The sequence below is a fragment of the Mugil cephalus genome, chromosome 17 (genome assembly GCF_022458985.1).
Source record: "Mugil cephalus isolate CIBA_MC_2020 chromosome 17, CIBA_Mcephalus_1.1, whole genome shotgun sequence".
Lineage (NCBI taxonomy): Eukaryota > Metazoa > Chordata > Actinopteri > Mugiliformes > Mugilidae > Mugil > Mugil cephalus.
The window spans coordinates 7,258,712-7,278,425 of record NC_061786.1 but is presented as its reverse complement, the minus strand read 5'-3'; the positions used below and the strand labels follow the sequence as shown (position 1 = coordinate 7,278,425).

The 19,714-nt window shown below is 42.2% G+C and overlaps 1 protein-coding gene across 8 annotated transcripts in view; it reads left to right on the top strand.

The window, feature by feature from the left end:
• ralgapa2 (Ral GTPase activating protein catalytic subunit alpha 2) overlaps positions 1-19,714 on the top strand; it is an 88,169-nt gene that overhangs the window by 5,509 nt on the left and 62,946 nt on the right. For all 8 annotated transcript variants that reach the window (XM_047610484.1, XM_047610489.1, XM_047610486.1 and 5 more), the window contains exons 2-4: positions 10,551-10,658; positions 11,026-11,075; positions 18,752-18,809. In XM_047610484.1, coding sequence (XP_047466440.1) covers positions 10,551-10,658; positions 11,026-11,075; positions 18,752-18,809 — 216 coding nt within the window. The remainder of the gene's footprint in view (positions 1-10,550; positions 10,659-11,025; positions 11,076-18,751; positions 18,810-19,714) is intronic.

The window sequence follows — 19,714 nt, the reverse complement described above, 5'->3', positions numbered from 1 at the left end:
GTAAAAGTCAGGTGCTTCTTCGGAAGCACCTGTCAACAGGTAGAGACTTGTCAAAAGTCACAAGGTAATGGATGATATAATCTTATTGTAGTGACAGTGCAACTAAACAGTTTCTGAGGTGGTACTATATTCTACAATTTGAACTTTTGCTCTCCTCATGGTTTAACAATAACAGATTCATCATTTAGCAAACTATTCACCGCATGTAACAAGAATAAGGTATGAGGAGGGAAATTAGTGCTGCTATATGGAACTTTATACTCTTCTTTTCACCCTCATACCTGCTGTTTATATGCGTAACTTCTGAACTGGTGGCATTGTCACGATAAGTATTTAAAGTATAAAGAAGTCCTAAGCTGCCATCCCTGGGACATTAGAATTGCAAATAGTGCCATGGTAAAACACGTCATAATTATTACTGGAGCTGGATCACCACACCTCATGATGCCCAGAGGGCTCTTACTCGTATAGTTTGGACCTTTGTGTTCATAACAAAGAAATGTCATTTTATGAAATCAGTAACACACCTCATCAGTGCTGCCTGTATGTGATTGTGAGTCATGGAATACCTGGCCAGCTGTTTTTAAGGCACCAGAAGTACAGGTGAATCTGTTATCACCATCCATAGACTTTGTGGTGTTCTGGGCCTTTTAAATAAATGAGAGTTGTTCTGTGATGTGAATACTTGCGTCAGCTCTTTTTGATAGATTGTATATGTGTGTTATATTGTAACACATGACTTGTAAATACAAAGCTTTACATCTAGGATGCATAGTATTTCTACACATGAACCTTTGACAGTGCTCTTGGCCTCGTTCGTCTGTTTTTAGTCAGTGGGATAGCTGTCATGTGTTTTTGGAGCTTCCTTAATACCCAAATTTGAAATATGATATAAGTCACATGGTGTTGAATGAATAGCTGTTTTTCCTTTTAGCTGCTGGCCTGCCGGGGAAAGCGCCACTGTCCTGTTCTCTGCTAGGGGTGATGTCTCTGTGGTTTTTACACGGCGCACGAAAAACCTGTTTGTCTAGTTGCTGTGTTTACTTGTCCTGCTTTAATAATAGCCAAACCCAAACAAGACCTGCGGTTTACTGTGACATGGTATCAAGCCTTCATCTAAAAGTGTATTTACATGTTTCTTCTCCAAATGTTCAAGCTCCTGCTAATCTTCAGCGGATTTAAAGCAAAACAGAAATAAACACTTAGCTGGGGCTTACAGCATTGTAGATAGCTACTCAACAACTATGTACTAGTTGTGTGAAATTACTAATAATGAAATTGATAATGTAGAAAAAATGAAAAACTTCAGTAGGTGGAGCCCCATGCTATAAAACCTTCCCCTGTTGTTAGTTGTGGCTTTTTTGTAGATCCGGTGAATGGGAAGAAAGATTAGGGAACAATATATCACTAGACTTGCTTTATTTGTTCGCATCCATCTTTAATTCCGATTTATAAATTAAGGAAAAATTAGCTTGATTGTTTATTTGGTAAATGTGTTGGTTGTAAGGCTGCCGGAGGAGGAAGAGTGAAAGTTGCCAGTTCTCTCCAGTGTTAAGCCGCTAAGATAAGCCAGTCTCTAATGTGTTGGCTCAGACTGGGATAAGGTCACATTTTGCCAGTTCTGCTCTGACCGTTTCACACTGTGCTCTGTGGACACATAGGCCCAATCTGTTGCACAGCTAGAAACTGACTGCAAGTCAAAAGGCATTCGTGTGGTGCTTGGCAGAGTGGTGTCATAATGAAATTATTTGCATGGACAAAGGTGTTGCCTTGTCATAACAATTACATTCTTGTGTTTGTATGTTTGTTGAAATTCAACTGTAGTTTTCAGTTTGTACCATTTATGCGTAGCGTCGCATGACATGGCTTCTCAAGCATGCTAGCATTTCGTATATGAGTTGTAGCTCACGCAATGAGAGCGCAGCATGTTTATTTCTTTGGCCTGACAGTATGTTAATCATTCCCTGCGAATATGTTGCTCAGATGACGCATGGCATCAAGCCAGTTATTAATGTTTCCTCCTGATTGACTATGGTAACTCAAGATCTGCCGGTCTGCTGCATTCCTATGTGGCACGTTGCTGCAAACTGTAAATCCTTATAAGATAAACTAGCCCACAGAAAATGCTTGTTGTCAATACTGATAACAAAAACTAAGCCAATTGGCTCCGATCGACTTCCTGATAAGAATTACCAATTTGTCCCAGTGCGAGCTGAATTGTGAGTGACATCTCCGGACTGGCACAGCTCGGAGCACGTCGAGCAGCATTAGAGGCAGCTCTGTGTACACTGACTGCTGCCTATTGCATCATATAACAGACTCACCATCATCAGAGGGTTGCAACAGATTTATGATTAACCTTGTTTCTCTGTGGTCAAATATCAACCTCCTGTTTGTCACAAAGCACCCTCTGCAGCTGACCTGCTTCTCCTCACACCATTCTTCTTTTACAGACGCACCGACATTTTATTATCTGTTTGTTGTGTATGGTACGTCCATGACGGTCAGTCATATTTGTCCAACAAAAACAAAAAGGTGAATTAGAACATAGATATATTCTTAACGAAATGACATCTTCGCAGTCTCTAATGTAAGACATAACGTGACATCCTTTGATTGTTATTGATGGTTAACTAGCCGCTGAATTGCACTGTTGTAAAAAAAGGTAGCAATCATTCCACATTAAACAGAATAGCAGTAGTATCTTCTCCTCTGTCCCCCTTGTCGTCTTTTTGTGTCAAGTCCTCTGGATCTGTGGGTGAAAAGGGGACAGTGAGCTGATCAGGTGCAAGGTGCCAAGAGAGTTTGCATTTTTTACAGTTTTTTGGGGGGTTCAGCTTGTTCAGCAGTTCTTTCAACGAACTGCAGATTTTGTTGCACATTTTAATGATGACTATTGCCATCATAAGCCACCATAGACTGGAGGTCTGTTTCATTCACGATGCTCTTTACCCTGTTTGTGGAGGAACTCAGTTCTGCCCTTTTAGAAGCAGGGAGTGACGCAGAGCTGGAGAGGAGGCAAAAATCCTTAGTCCACCACATGCTTCACATTATCAGAAGTAATTATTGGCTGAAATGATTGAAAAAAATAACAATTGTCTTACGTAGGCCTTATCAGATGGCAATACTATAGTGCAGTATGTGTGTGTGGATGCACTCCTGTCCGTGATGCTTCTGCAGGCGTTTCATTGAGTTAGTTGTCTACAAGTTTCTTCTCACTGTGTCAGTTGCACTTTGCTGTTTTTGATTTTGTTTCTTCCTCGGTTTTTAAAATAAATCCACACAGCTGACATGATGACTAAGCTGTCTCACTCAGGTTCAAGCTGCTGGTCACATGACACGTGCTGCTCATCTGCGTTAGCTATGACACAACTGTCTTCACAGCTTTGGGCTTATTGACATGATTGTTTAGATTAATGAGTAATAATCAATACTCAATCCAGTGACTTTGGATAACATTCTGCTTCCCAGTTCCTTTATCTTCTTGATGGACCTTGTTTTTTTTTTTTTTCGTTTTTTTTTTCAGGACAAAAGTCATCTCATCTCATTGCTTACGTTGTTTAATTAATGGTGTCAACCTCAAACACATAACAAAACTGCAGTGAAAATGTATGGTATCATTTTAAAAATGTGGATCTGGTTTAAGACATGTTAGCACTCAGTCTTTTTGCGTTCATTGGGTCTCCTTCCTGCACATCCAAGACGAATTCCAAAAATACCCTTAATGGAAAAACACTCGTTTGATCTTTAAAATGTCATGGTCCTGCTTTGTTTTTAGCTCAACACTGAGGAAGGGAGATGCTCTCTGTGGCGCTGCTTTCACATTCGCTGCCACCCCATATCTTCTCCACTTTGTTTTGGCACCCTCCAGGCATCCCTCTGCTGGGACCCTTAAAGAGTCCTCTGTGTCTAACTGGAGCATGCAGCCAAAGAAACATATCAGTCTTTCCTCTCTCCTCATCTCCTTCCTGGCAAGAATGCAGTGCACCTGCAGTGTTAGCCAGCCCAGAACTCATGCAAATGAGTGGATGTCTGATCAAAGGCTTGATTAGACTGCTTTTTTTGTGTGTGTGACATTGCATATTAATCAGTGAGCTCCAAGTAATGCAAAAGTTGCCCAGAGGGTTAAATGCGGTTTGACACAACCTTTGTACTCTAAAGGTGAGTGCATACTGTATGCGTCGTGTGCTGATTAAGTTTGAACAGGGAGTGTTGGGCAGAGTAGCCCGGCGTTTGTGTAAATGTACCAACGACTTCAGCAAAATAGATGACCTTCACCTTCACCTGTTTGGTTAACAAGCCCAGTGTCCACACTCTCTTTTAGTGCTTGCTGTGCAAACCCAGTTTAACGTCAGATCATTAGAATAGCGAGCACACAAAGACACGCTAATTATTCAGCGGAAGCTGAAAATTAGGTTGAAATGGACCGTGTCCTTTTTTTTTTTCCACTGTTACCTTACGTGAAGTTGTTATGCACCAAAATCATGCCATAGTTGTACAATAGAGCACGGGGACCCAGGAGTCACAGTGAAAAACAGGTCGTGACGTGATGATGGTGACTTAAAATCTCAGATTACAGTAGTAATTCGGTCGTCTTGTTTTCGGAAACGACGACGAGCCGATGTCTAGTATCTGCTTTCAGAGGCCACTTCGAGAGGATGCTCTGTTTTTCCGCCCTGTAAAATATTACATTATGTCCTCTAGTTTTGGCTGCACATTATTATTTTCCAGCTGGCTGCCTGGCATGGGGGTGGAACATCTGCCCTTCCCTGATATTTAACAGGAAACGTATGACAATGGAGAACAGTGTCATCCAACCCAAACCTGCCACGGCCGGACTGTTTGGCATGCGTTTATTAATTCCACTATAGAAGATTGCAGGCTTCCCAATCATTAAGTTATCACTGTCGGCGCGATCCAAAAGATTATTCAGACACTTGTTAGTAAGATAACAATAAGGCTGAGCTAATGATCCCTTTTCACAATAGTCAGATTTTACTGCGTTTTAGTGAATCCATAGACATGAGATGAGTATTTTCACTTGTTGGGCAGTTTGTGAGGATACGGATATAAGTTGATCTGAAGGCAGGCTTCAGTTCTGTGTGGCATCGACTCCTCAAGACGGACTGCAGTATGATTTACCAGTGTGTGCCAGCGGAAAAGAGGGCTGAACAAGTTTGAAAAAATATATAACTGCAATCCTTCTGACAGGTATCAGCGTTTGCAGTGTCATTTTAATTCAAATTTCCATTCGGTTTTCACTGTGTAATAGATTTCAAATGTGTCAGAGCACGAGATAACATCTTAAAGATATTGTTTCAGTGTATATTCTGCAATCAAGCTAAATAATATAGTTGTAGTCACAATACAAAACCTCCCACAGTGGATCTAATTCCCTTGCATAACGTTGTTACAGCCCGACCAGAGATGTATTTATTTAAGGGCTTTGTGAGACTTAGACACGATTGGTGAGCATGTATCCTCTGCGCCCTCGGATTTCTGCTCTTGTCCTAGCCGAGCGGAACGTGGCCGTCTGCTGTTGCTCTTCCACCTCAAGCTCTGACTTGGCGAGATGCTGAGTTTTCTGAGTTACTGTGTGCAATACGAGGATGTTGAGGCCAGGAACGTTTGGTATTTGCGTCCTTGTATCTTTGGTTTTAGACAGATTAACACCAGTTGGACAGCTTTTAAATATCAGTGTCCTTATCTTCACCACACCTGTCTCTTCTTCGGTCCCCTCCCATGAGCCAGCGCACGAACGCGGCGACACACGAAACGCTCACTTGGAAGTGGCATTAGGGGTTAATTCCCACCCCTGGTTTGTTTTATCTGCGATCTCCTCTTGGGTTTTGATAGCACCACTCCTCTTCTTGTCTTTTCGCGCTCTCTTCTCCCACAACAAGTACTATTATGTGTGAATTCCTCAGTGTTGACGATAAGTTTGTTTCTTCTAACAGAGGGGTTTTGAGGAAAAAAAGCCAAACAGTATCAGCTCGTAAGAGCCCTGTATGAACCCCCCCAGCTTTCTACAGCTGCTGATCATCCTCGTCTTCCTGCCTTTGACGGGAGAGCGTGGCAGGAGGGGTGTCAGCTGAAGGGCACAGTTATCTCGTTGTGCTCAGAGGATACAGTGTCATCCTCGGTATTTGGCAGGGCTCGGAGAGCAGGTTCTGTCTCTTTCTGTTCACATGCTGTTACCTGAGAAGGATCGCTCTGGATATCGGCTCACAGTGCTGACAACCATTGTACAACTTCTTCCTTTCAGCCAAACATTTCCCTTAAAAAATTATACATAAAAATAATTAAAAACATTGTACATTATTTTAAGATTAACCCTGCTGCTATCTGGCAAGTGATACTGATTGTATTAAACTCTTGAAGCATGTAGTGGATGTTAGCTACTATTAAATATGTCACATTGTCTTTAAAACTTGAATTTCATAGGTTTGCTGTACTGTAAGTCTGGCTAGTGTCCTCTCAGACTTTTCCAAGATGGACAGCGTCCAACCTGAGATACTAGCTGGCTGTCAACACTCCTGGGATCTTGTTTAAAAACATTTTTTGCTCCCTTATCTTCCACTGTCCGTCACGCTTCGGTTGCTGGTGTTTGAGCAGATGGGGAGCAGCGAGTCTGAAGGCCGGAGAGCAAGGGATGACAGGCTCTGTGAGACATGAAGCATGACATGCGGAACTGGCCCATCCCCATCGGCTCTTCGTGCACCCAGCAATATTCAAATTAGAATCAGGATTTCTTCCTTTTCTGCCTTTGTCTATCTTGCATGCGCTGGAACATCATTTTCACCGATCAGACTGGCAGACCAGCAGCTATGCATGCTGTACTGCTGATATATACATTCAGCTTGTTTTGTGTTGTGCCAGTTTATGAAATACAGAGCACAAGGCCTTATAGGATTAGTATTATGTTAACAGTAGCTGTGTTTCCATAGGATTTGATGAGGTACAATTGCGGTTTGTATGTGTTTCCATTGATAAGTGTTTTGCGAATGAGCTGAAAGTCTCGTCTTGCCACATCCCATGATTCTCTTAAATTCTCGTCACACGAGACTTCATTTTAAGGAGGATGGGCTTCAAATGAACTCACATGACCCCTCATTAGGAATTTTTAAGAGCTTTTTTTTGGAAATGTGGGTAGTTTTGTATTGCAATATTTAGGTTTTGCACATTTCAAGGGGTAATAGAAACACAACAAATGTTGCTGTGAGCTCTTGGTTTGTTTGTTTGATTTAAGAGGAGTGAAGAGAGGGGAAGGATGAGCACTAGAAACAACTTTTTCTCTATTAGATGTGTAATTTAACCACGTTAGGTGATGTTCTTTGGAAATGATCCTAAACAGACAGTCTTAGTAGTGGTGTAGGTGTGGGACACAGGATGCGTGTGTTCTTTGTTTCTTGTTTGAGGGATATTGATGAAAAGCATTAAGCAGATCAACTGTAATGGGGCTTAAACCAGTTTCTTATGAACAGCAGTCCGCTGATATGCAAGATTCCTCTGCAGGATGCTTTCCAAATTTAGCTTCGCTGAGGATTTTCTCAAATATTCATTTCCACTCATTTTTATCTGCAGCTTTCAGAAGCTCCCACTAAACATTTTTCATAAAAATAAACAGTTTTCTAAAAAAACGTAATAATAATAATCTGATCAACCTCATAGGCCAAATGTGTTGTATCTAAACCTGGGTTATCGTTCCAAGCCTTATTTATGGTCCTTAATATCTATCACAGGTGAAAAAGACTTTTTAAGAATGTTTATTGACCTGCACATATTAGATAACATATTCTCCTCATCGCCATGTGTAGTGATTACTGAAGAGCACATTTTGCCTACAGCCTCACCCCCAGCTCTGGTGTTAGCTGTTGCCACTTGTGCCCGAGTAAAGTATAGTTGTATTCACTTTAACGTAACTGTGTAACTAAATAACTGCTTTGATAATCATTACTCTGACGGTAAAAATTTTCTTAGGGTCCATAGTGTGTGTGAGGGTGTGCACTCACACGTATCACCGTGTGTCCTTAAATGTCACTTGGGTTTAGTTTTAAAGTGGCAGCAAGGAGTAGTTAATGAAGTGTTTCTTTGAAAGATGGTTTTCAGGTACTGGAGGTTTTCGTTTTAGTTACAGAGTGGCATCTAAAATAAGAACGAGCAATTGAGAGAGCGATTGTTCGATGTAAAGTGAATCACTGGCCACCTGTGGGTAGTGCTCAGCCCTATCACCTTAGTGGATTTGCTCTGTTAAGAAATAAAACTTCAGATCTCTTATTACTTTGTTAGAACTTAAGCTTTGGATACTGCAGCCTTTCGATATGTGGAGGGAGGTGCGTACGTGGGTTGGTCCAACCGCGTAATATTTCTGTGATTGGTTGAGACCGTCGCCAGTTTTTTTCTATTTATGTGACTTTATTTTTGTTCTATTAATGGTCTGCCTCTTTGAGACTTCACTGTGGTAAATAATTAACCTGTAAAGCACAATTCAAAGCGTGAGCTAATAGGAACTGGCAGTTGGAGTTGGGCCACATAATGCACGCTCCCGTCGCACTGATTTGCGCCTTTCACGGACCAGGGTGGTGACTGAGTGACGATTAAACTGGGAAGTGACTGAAACATCAGAGTCTTTCTCAAATGACGTTATTTATAAGATTTCAAAGTGATGTATTATCTTTAATTGAGGCAGGGAAGCCTATAGCCTGTAATGTTTCTTTTTTGTTTGTCTTTTTTCTTGGGCACGCGTTTCCGTACCGTGTTGTACCATGTACTCAATCCAACACGGCTCATAAGGCTTCCTGTTCCTGCACCATCTCTTCTTCATTTATAACTGTGACTGCTCATGTTTCTCCAAAACTGAGCTGATCACAGTTAAATTACATCAGTTGAAACTTCTAGCTGGGAGTGGACATGTCCACTGCACCTGCTATTTAAAGAGGAAATGTTGTGCTTGTATGGTATGTTTGATTATTCCTTGTGTTTTTTGGCAGACGTTTGACTCGTTTTTTTCCCCCCGTCATTCGTCTTCATTATTCTGGCTTTAACGTCGGGGCAAAGATAAGTCATCAGAATGTTTGTCACATAATACATCATTCCAGCCGTCCCTGGAAGCCCGAAGCAGCTTCTGGGTGTCTTCCAGGTTGCCATGTGTTTGTGGGAGAATTGCAACAGAAGGTGAACCTTAATTGCTGTTATTTTGCCAGGAATCCTCCTGGCCTATATTTGACTATTTGGGGCAGGCTCATCTCAAGTCGTATAGGCAGGGTAAATGGTAGCAGTTGTTCATATGAGGCATTGTGAATTTTTTGAAGAAGCTACAAGTATACACTTGTATTTAATCTTCAGGAAAACCTTAAAAGAAGGAATTTCTAAAACAGCAGATGAATCTGTTGAGAAAGCGTGAACATACTCAATTGGTAAAAAATATTCAAGTAACAGAAGTGGATCTTTGCAGGATGTAGAACAATGATCATGGACATATATTTTTCCCAGGAGAGTCTTTGAATTCAAAAGTCCTGAATAAATCCCCCTGAGCTTGACGGGATACTAAGGAGAATAAATGTCAGATTGTTGGTGTGCTGGAAGAAGCATGGAGGAAACTTTCGCCATAGCTATTACAAAAACTTTTTTATACCATTCCCGCAGTTGTCAAGCAGTTGTGCAAGCTCACGTTGGCATTGCCAAACCAACTGTTAACTGTGCTCTTAAGGGAAGCCTTCCTCTCTAGGGTGTAGATATGCTACCAGTCAGCAGGGCTTACAGGGTCCTGCAGGATCTACACTTAAAACACTTTAAGCTCCTTTGTCTCATGTTTTTGGTGGGCAAATGTACTTGAGCTGTCTTTCTTTTTCCAAATATCTGTTGGATTCACTGTATCTCTGCCTGGGCTCTGGCTGTAATCCTAGAATATATTTATTAAGTGCATCTTCTGGATTGCTTTTTCGTTCAGTCAACAGCAATAAGTATGTTGTGGAGCTGTGTTTAAGCCTGGAGCAAAGAGATGAATACATGCTCAGCAAATCAATTAAACGCAGTTCAGTTGCACATTTGTGATGGATGTCACACATCCTTTTGAAAGATGTGTGTGTTTTTGCAGGAACCTGTACATGATTCCACGTTAAGCAACACACACCATTCATCCTGCACCTTATCAGAACATTTTTTGAGATCTATGACATACTGGGAGGCACAGTTGTTTCACAACATCTCCAGAAACATTTATATCAACCGCTACTTGCTACAGGTGATGGTTTGGTGAAGTTACGCAGGGTGAGGAAGTGAAGCAATTTTACGTTGATGTAGAACAGATGAAGTCTTAAAATTGGGGAACAGAAGGAAAGCCTCCATCTGTACAACTGCAATGTTTGACACTGTCGTTTAGGAATTAAATTAACAATGCATGTATTTTCGAATGACAAATAAAGAGAGGCACCACTTGGAAGCAGATCAAAACACACACTAAAATGGCATCACAGTCTGCAGTCTGTAAGGTATCACTATAATATTGTGTTTTTGTATTTACTGACATTGTTTTCCCCTTTTTTCTACAGATATTGACAAGAGTGAACTGAAGGCATTCTTTGAGAGCAACTGTTCTCAGATTTATTTTATCTTCTATGAAAATTTCATTACACTGGAAAGCAACCTAAAACAAAAAGGTGAGCTGCTTTTTTTGTTTGTCTGTTTTTTTTGCTAGTTGCTTTCCTCAATAATTAACCCCCTCTCTGCTCACACTGGTGCACATTATCCCACATTAGGGTTAAGGTTATTTGCCCTAGATTTTCAGAACAATAGGCATAATTAGAGAATCAATTTCTGCTTAAGTCCAGTGTAGCGGTGTGGGTTTAGCCCGCCTTCTACACGTTGGGGGTAGGGGGATTCATTCCCACTGGGAGCGCGCTCTCCTGGTTAACAGTCTGCAAAATGGCTCATGTTATGGATACATTATTGATCAAGCTAATGCCTCATAGCCTCAGGCTGTGTGTTTAAAAACCTTGTAGTAAAAGCTCTTTCCATGTGTTTCAGGGAACAAATCTCAAAGGGAGGAGCTGGACTCTATCCTCTTTATTTTTGAAGTAAGTCGTCCGTCATGTTTTGCGCTGATGTCTCTGTGTCTGATTTCCACTGATAGCTGCTATAGCTTCAGCCTGTTTACTGCTGCGCTGAGGGGTGGGATCACAGTTTCCATGGTGCCACACTGCAAACCCTGGCTACTTCCTGAATTTGCCTCAAACCGCCAGGAAAACAAGAGGGGATTGTGCACATGCAAAAGCCCTTAGCTCAATCATTCGTAGCTCGACAATTCGTCCGTTTCTTCTTTTTAAAAATTAGGTGTGTATGCAAATGTGAGAGGGCATGCCTCCTGATGTCTCCTATGCAACACTTTGTCGGCTCTGTGGCCCCTCCCTATGTTTTTCTGAGAACCTTTATGTTGCACATGCAGGTTAAAGTCCCCTACCTTGTTTTCCCACCTGACTGCGAAGGCAGCTCGAGTTTCCAATACAAACAGACAGTTCTCCTGTTACATTTGCTGAGGACCGGACTGTAAGGATGGCTGCAGATCAGAATGGGGGGGGGCTGTGTGTTTATCTGTTTTTGTACAGCATGTGTCGTCCTGGATTTCCTGATCACCTGGGACTGCTGTTGGGCTCCTCCTTGAGTTATCCAACGCTGAGTGTATCCCATCAGCTAAAAAAAAGTGCAGTAAAGGATTCTTAACATTGTAATTATAGACCAATTGAGGAGTTTGCTACAGTAGCATCAGACCAGACACCACTGTACTCTGTCCAGATGGATTCTTAATTTGCAAGTCAGGCATATCTAATGCAACTGGGACTCTGTTATCACATTACATTTTTGGTCCTGTCTGGGTGATGCACTGTGCACTTAGTAACGCATTTTCAATGCGTGCATTATTTGCAATTTGCTCATCTGCAGACTCTCCTTCAGGCTGGTCCTGGTCCTGCCGCGTGGAGGTTAAGCTAGTTTCTAATCAGAATGAAAAATGTCATCATGATCGCCATCCTGTTTCCTCCGCTCGTCGCCAAGAAAGCCACCCTGCCTTTCCGCACACATTCAGTCATCTGACCTGTAAATAAAGCCAGGATTCGTGCCTCTTACATATTTATGGAGCCATCTTTTGAGAAAGGACTAATATTGAAAGCAGCTTAACCCTCATTTGTCCCCTTTTAGCCCCTGCCTGTGACAACGTGTGCTTTTACCCGTGCGCTGAGAAGATAAGCTCGCTTTCAGTGGTGTGTACAGGACAGATACAGGGTTGCTTTGATCCTGAGCTCTGGTACGCTGCGCGGACGTTCTCTTTAAACCATATTCCATTAGGCGTGTTGATTATACTGTATGTCGTCATGAATAAGATATCAATGAATACTTTTGCGCTCACAAATGTCATCGGTAATATTTATCTCGTTTCTCTTCCCCAGAGGCTACTTCATGTAACACAGAAACATGACATTACACATTACACCTTTATCTAAATGTGTATAATTACGTTTAGTCACAGGAATCAGACAAACCCAAGCAGCCTTTGTCTAGCGGGTCTCGGAGTAGTGTGTGGAGTCTCCAATGAATGGAGAATTGTGATGACAAGAACCATTTTGCAGCACAGTGCTTAGTGACATGCTTTAATACTGTGTGACAGGTTAAGAACAATAGCACAGCTCATCATTATACCACTGTTAGTCGTCAGTTAAGAATTTCCCTAGAAGGCCGTGTTTATGTCCTCATTTCTCCAGGGACATGAGAAATATTGTTCTTTTGCGTCACCTGAGTCCCTTCTTGTATTCAAGTGTGACTGACGTGTACAGTGCAGCACACATTCCCAGTGTGTGTTTGCTTTGCCGGCCAACTATGTGGGGATTACTTTGCTGTCATCGTGAGGTATGTGACCCCTTTTTTTTTGTAGGTTTCTGTGGGGGAGCACGATCTCCCACGCTGAGCCCGTTTGAGTAATGGATATCTAGAGGAGGTAATCTTTTGTCCCTCTCCCCTAAACTCGGCTCGTACGCTCCACCCCACCCCCACCGGCAGCCACCGCCATTCCCTTCCAGGGTTTCTTTGTGTCTGCTGCCACAGAGGCATCCTACTATGGCAGCTGTTGATGCTGCACCAGAACTGTCCTGTGAATGAGAGACGTCCCACGTTTCTTTGGGATGTTGCTTCACTCTAGAGTGAAGTAAACCCACCATACATATATTTTTTTAATTCCATATTCACTGATGATTTATTATTACGAAGCGGCTAACAATTATTCCTAACCTCCTTGGCTCTTGGACAACTTTTTCATTTGCCCCAAGTTGCTTGCTGCTCAAAAGCATTACTGTAAGATACAAACAAGTGAGCCTTTTTATATAACCCTCTGTGGTGGTGCTTCAGCACAGTATGTTCACTAGTCTCATGTTATTTTATAAATAATTCAGAGGTAAAATATCATTTTTACATTTATAATATCAGTTTTAACAAAGTAGGTATGTGTTTGGTTTCCTCAAACCTGTTGGCAAAACCCGTAGAGCTAATAATATCCAGGTCTGCCTGGAGCTGGCCATCCTCAAAGTGTCAGTATGAGAGAGCTGCATTGTCCTGTGGCTGCAATGGATCCCAAACTGATCAAGTATCTGTGGGATGATCCACAGGGGCCTCTCCCCTGAACCCGTAGGACCCAGAGGTTCCCACTAACAACGTTCTGTTGCCAGACACCACAGGACGCCCTCAGAAGCCCCACATCCAGTCAAGTGTTACATACTAAGTGCCACCATGTGTAATACATGGCTACATCCTTACTAAAGGTTGTGCAAAGTTTTTGAAGGTAGAGGGTGAAATTTTGCCAAAAAAAAAAAAAGGCTACAAACAGCAAAGGATCTGGGACTTTATAGGACACATTGATCCCAAACTAAGTTCAAAATTTCATCCATTGTCTAACTTGTCTGAGGATTATTGAGCCACTACTGTAACTACTGTTGGCACCTGAGACAAATAGCTTCCTGGTTCGAATCCCTGGGGTAACTGGAAGAAATTACAGGGTGGTATGAGTGAGTGAGAAGCTTTTTCTGCCACAGCATCCACAGTTAAAGTTCAGTTGAGTTCAGATCCTAACCTTCATGACTTAAATGCAGATGTCACAATATTACAATACACACATGAAGTTGAAAAAAAGCAGCCGTCCTCAGTCCTCAGCTGAATAGATACATACATATGTATGTGCACATATGCACACTGAATTAAAGCTACAAGGCTACGGACTCAAGGCTCAAGGCCAATAACCATAGGTGTTGTTCAACTGAGTACATGGAATAATTTCTGTTTCCCATCGACAGCTATTTTTTATAGTGTTAGACTTAAGGTCTCTCACCTGCAGGTATGTTGCAATCACAAGTACATAACAAGAGAGATATTACTCATCAGTTATAGTCAACCTGTTTGTGTTTTGGAATATTATTTTTCCTTGGGTCATAAGACCAGAGGGAGCTTCTCAGGCCATAAGTCACCCCAGTGTGTTTACGCTCCCATGTAACGTACGTGACCTCTCGCTGTCTGAAAGCAGTTGATCGTAGTGCCAGCTCAGGGTTATGGGACAGGTTAAAAGACAGCCCTCAGACCAGTAAATCTCAGAGGGAAGTCTGTGCATATCCTCTTTCTATCCAGGATGTGACCTCACCATGACCTGTTGTCTCTTCATCCGGACCTGACTCAGCATTGTGAATTCCCCTTGTCATCATCTCTATAAGTCCACCAAAATCTAGATGTGTGGGTAAATCAGCCTTATACATGTAGCTGACTTTATTTTAGATGTGGAAGTCACCTGGGGCAGTTCAGAATCTGCAGCATTATGTTATAAGAGTCTGAATACGCAGCATGTTAAGAGGCTGATTTATATTTATTTATCTTTGAGATTTCAATCTTCAACATTTTATAGAAACCAAAAGGGAGCCAGTAACCAGAGGGAGAGAGACTTAAAACTAGTTTAGATCTCGGGTTCTTATTGTCTGCCTCACAAACATAGGATTATCAATGTGGGCTATGTATGTAAATGGTCAATATTCAGGTAATTAATAACACAGTGAAACTATCGCAAACAGACCCACATTCTTCTTAATGCATATCCGTGAAAGAGTAACTGAAACGGCTCTAAACGTTGGCTAACATGACTGAGCAATTTGCCCAGGGCAATTTAGCTAAGTGATTTCTTTTTCCCTCTTTATGCAGCCCTAGTTATGACTGACAGCTCGGCAGCAGAGGGAGTATTGGTTAATGCATGAATGCAAATTTACTAAGTGTAGCTCGGGTCTGCACATGGAGCAGGCTGAGTAAATGAATCTTGATTTACGATTCATTCATTCCACCAATACAGAACATGTTTTGGCACTGGCAAGAGCTTTGAACTTGATTGATATATGCATTCATATATCAGGAATAAATCAATTAAAGTTTGGTAACGGTATATTTAGATCCCCTCCTTCATCTGCAATTTGTGAAAAGACGGGCGGGCCTAAAGGAAGCGCGTTGCAGCTTTTCTTTCACGTAGTCCAAAGAAGAACCTGGGGCTGACGGCTGAGCTCTGTGGCGATGAGATGAGTCTGATTGCACTGTGCTGCTGCTGCCACCCACTGGTCACACAGGAGAATGAAAACATTCTAGAAACGTTCATCATACTTGAGGATATAGAGGTTAATAATGATAGAACAACAGTCCTTTTTTTATCAGGCTTTAATCTGGTTTCTACGTGGGCCTCATGGAATATATGTTGGTGGCGTTTGATTCCCAAAGAGGACGAGCAAAGACATTTGCTTAACATGTAAATAAGCTCTCTAGGTAGGTCCACACTGTTGGGACTTCGTGTTTTAAACAGAGCATGTGTGTAACTAATGTCGTCTCTCAAGGGCTACAAGCGACTGTGGTATCACTGTGTCTCATTTTGTTCCAATACTTATATTCTGTTGTGTTAAAGAAACATCATACTGTCAGTATTGCACTTTATTTGCTGAAGTGTTTGCTTTGTTTTACAGTCTGTGTTTTGCGTATGTTTTCCAAGATCATTGTCATGCTGGACATGTTCTGATTAGTTTTTTTTTTTTATGATCGATTGTAGTTTGGTGCACTGTGTCTCCAGTGTTTTAGTGACTTGGAGGATTTCATTGTCCTTAGATGGCGTCCTTAGATGTCATAAATCCCAAACAGTATGTAAATTTCCAAATTTCTTCCTAGAGTGCCTTCTATTGCTGCCATCGAAAAGCCCTTGTAGACCACCTCCGCGAGCCGTATATTCTGTGTCATGTTCAGGCTCTGGCCCTGGAAACCTAAGTGCGGATCATGTAAATGCGTTAAGGCTGCAGTTGCACCACCATAATTCCTCTATCTTTATGCCGGAGTACGGCCGCAGATTAGAGTAACTCCGCCGGCCATCCAGTCCGGCAGCCTTTGCATTCGCCTCATATCAGCCGGTAAATTCCTCATTGTTGCGTCCGTCGTTCCGGCTCCGCGGGGAGCATTTCTGAGCTAGCTTCTCCATCTCATTCCCGCTCTCCGCTCCCGGTGCTCCGCGAGGAGAGAGAAAGGCGAGGCGTTATTGTGTCTGCATGCACTCGCACGCACACGCAGGGAGAAGCTTAAGCGGGGCTGTCCCGCTGCGCTGCTGCCTAGCTTTATGTCTCTGCTGTCCCAAGGAGACGGAGTGAAGGAGGCCGGTAGAGAGCCTGTACATAGATGTTCTAATCCCACAAGGGATCAATACCCAGGTGCAGCCACACGCCTGTACACGCATATCATCGCGCTTGCGGATCAGAGAGAAGTCGAACGACACAGATAGTCATCCAGCGCTCTCTTGTCCGCCTTTCAGTATCTCCTGTGTCACTGATAATGACGAGGATTTAGTGTCAGAGGACAAGAAGGGAAAGTTAAAGACGGAGAATGATGAGAGGAGAAGGAAGTTGTTGACGAACTGAGACACTCAAAACACAAGATGATTTCTGGGCAAGCACAGCTCTCAGCATAATGTGTCAAAGCTCTGGGCAAAAGAGCGATGTCGTACGTCATCTTTCAAACCAACCAAGATTTTACACCAGAACGATCATTTGGTTGTTTGAAACCATAGAAAGACATGAAATAATGATCCGACAGTCATAAATACATACTTGTTACTCGTCGTTATCGTAGATATCACATTCATTTTAAATAGTCAAATCTACATAAACTCCATGGTTGTGTCAACAAATGAAAAAAAAAACCCTTGATATTCTAAATATGTTGCGTTATTCTCCTGTAGCATTAAAATATCGCTTTCTTTTTGCCTCGGCTGCAGCTCTGTGGCTGGTGGGGACTTGATCTTTGTACTTCTGTCTCGCGCGTTTATCCGTCATGCTCTGTATCCTTCTCTCCGCCCGTGTTTTTCACTCTCCAGGGCAGATGAGCTTCTTATCATGCCGACCAGCGCTGGTTGTCTGGTTGAGTGGGTCAGAGCTGCATACGTAAAGCGTTAAAGGACAGGCTTGACCTCTACACAGCAATCATGAAGTCTTATTGGGTCAGTGATTAGGATTTGATGAGAAGCGAGCCATTTGGGGCATCAGTTGCTCACAGTGAATTGACTATTAACTAGCCGTGCGTGCACGGGCGCACACATCTGGCTTCCCCGCGGCCTTTTTTTTCATCTCTCCAGGGGGACCCAGTTAACCTGTCGCCGCATTCAAGAATAATGATAGGCTGCTGAAAGGTTAGGGCGCACTAATTGAGTTGTAAAGCGGTTGTTGGTGAGGTGATGAGTGCTGTCCTGCGGTCCAGGGTTCTGCAGACATGCCGGAGGGAAAGGGCAAGAACGCTGTTATACTGCTTTGGTTGTGCCATTTACCAAAGCAATGGCAATAGTTTAATACGCAGCGAGCCTTTATTTCTTTTATTACTGAATATATTTATTAGTAATAACTAGATAGATGCTTCATTAATCTCAAACTGGGAAATGTCACTGTTGCAGCAGCAATATACAGGCACCCAGTATACCATACCGTACCATACCGTACCGTACCATACCATACCATATATATATAGAAAGGATAAGATAAGATCGTTTATTTATCCCACATAAAAGAAGGAAAAAAATCTTTAATATTATGGATGATATTACAGTGAAAATCAATGAATGAAATTAAACCACAAATCTACCGTGTGCACTAATTAAAATGAATAAGACAGAAAATGATTGTCATGGACAATGATACATGGGACTGTTTCATTTTTTTTCTGCATTAAATGTGAGATTAATTATCAGAATTGTTGCTGATTCATTTTCTATTGATCCTAATGCCAAACCTGGAAGACATCTCAACTTACCTCGTCCACAAAATATTGGAAGGGAATGTTGGTCGTAGGTCGCTCCTACGAGAACTGATATACTCCAGCTCCGGGCTGGCGACATAGTCATACTCAGCGTCTGAGAGCTGTGGAGTTGAATTTCTTTGCAACAAAGGGGCTCTGGTTTGTTGTAGGACTGTTCAATTCAGATATTTATTTCTCTGTTTCACTTTAAATACACGTCATAATAAAATCCCAATGGCGGTTTAGCAGACTCACATTCGGCTTTTACAGAGGCTACGCCAGGCTGACCTACTTTAGTTTCTACGTGAACGTGTGCTTCAGGAAGGAGAATAATGAATGTTAATGCTGTTACTTTCCCTGAAATGTGCCAAACGTACCAATAAATTTGCCCTTAATAAACCTAATTATAATTTCTTCTGTTTCTCATCAGAAAATTCTTCAACTTCTGCCTGAGAAAATCTACAACCGATGGCAGTTTCACAGTATAGGTATGTATTGTTGTAGCCGTGTTGAACGCTAACCGTTTCTCTTTGTGGTGCCGGACAGGTTGTTATACGTTGTGAATTTCTTCCTTCTTTGTTGAGCTTCAGTAACCTCTAAGATACACTTTAGGACAAAAAAAAAAATGTCACCACCACCGTGCCTAAGCCTTCTATAATGAAGAGAAAATAATTAGTCTTAGAAGGGGATGTAAATGGGAAATGCAAATTGGCACTTCATTTGAAATGCAAATAAGTAATTGAATTATGCTTCCATGATTTCAGTTCTGCACAAGAAAAGGAAAGACCCTCGGAAGAAGCGATAACCCCAATTATAACTGTTGTTTTTCAACCTCTGGCAGCTAAACAGTGGAGGTCTAGATCACTGCTGCAGATTTGCCTTTGCCTCAGGCTTGTAATTTCAAATATCAAGACTCATCTCTGGGCGGGTGCCCCGGACAAATTCACCATTTTGTCTGCCGCTGGACGACAAATCGCAGAGGGTTTAAAGCCGCCTCTTAGCCTTTCCTGCACACAAAGAGTTTCCTTTTCCTCCCGTCGGTTCAGGTGTCGCCGGTCAAGATGCGGCACTGCTATTTGTGTGCTTCAGCCTCTTTCACATTATTTTTATCCCGTTTTACATCTGCTTCCATTGACGTCTGCGGTCAAATATTTGGACAGAGAACATCAGAGGAGACATTGATTGAATTGATTGTTTCGCCCACTTAGCTGAGGACTGCAAGGTCACAGACGTTTGACACGGGCCGTTAAGATGCTGAGGAAAATCCTCACATCTTTTATCGTCCCTTAGAACCGAGCGCACAGCCTATGAAATGATTCCTTTACACGTCCGTGTGCTCGACATCCTAATGAGAGTCCCAGCAAACGTTTACAGACACGCAGGTTTACCACAA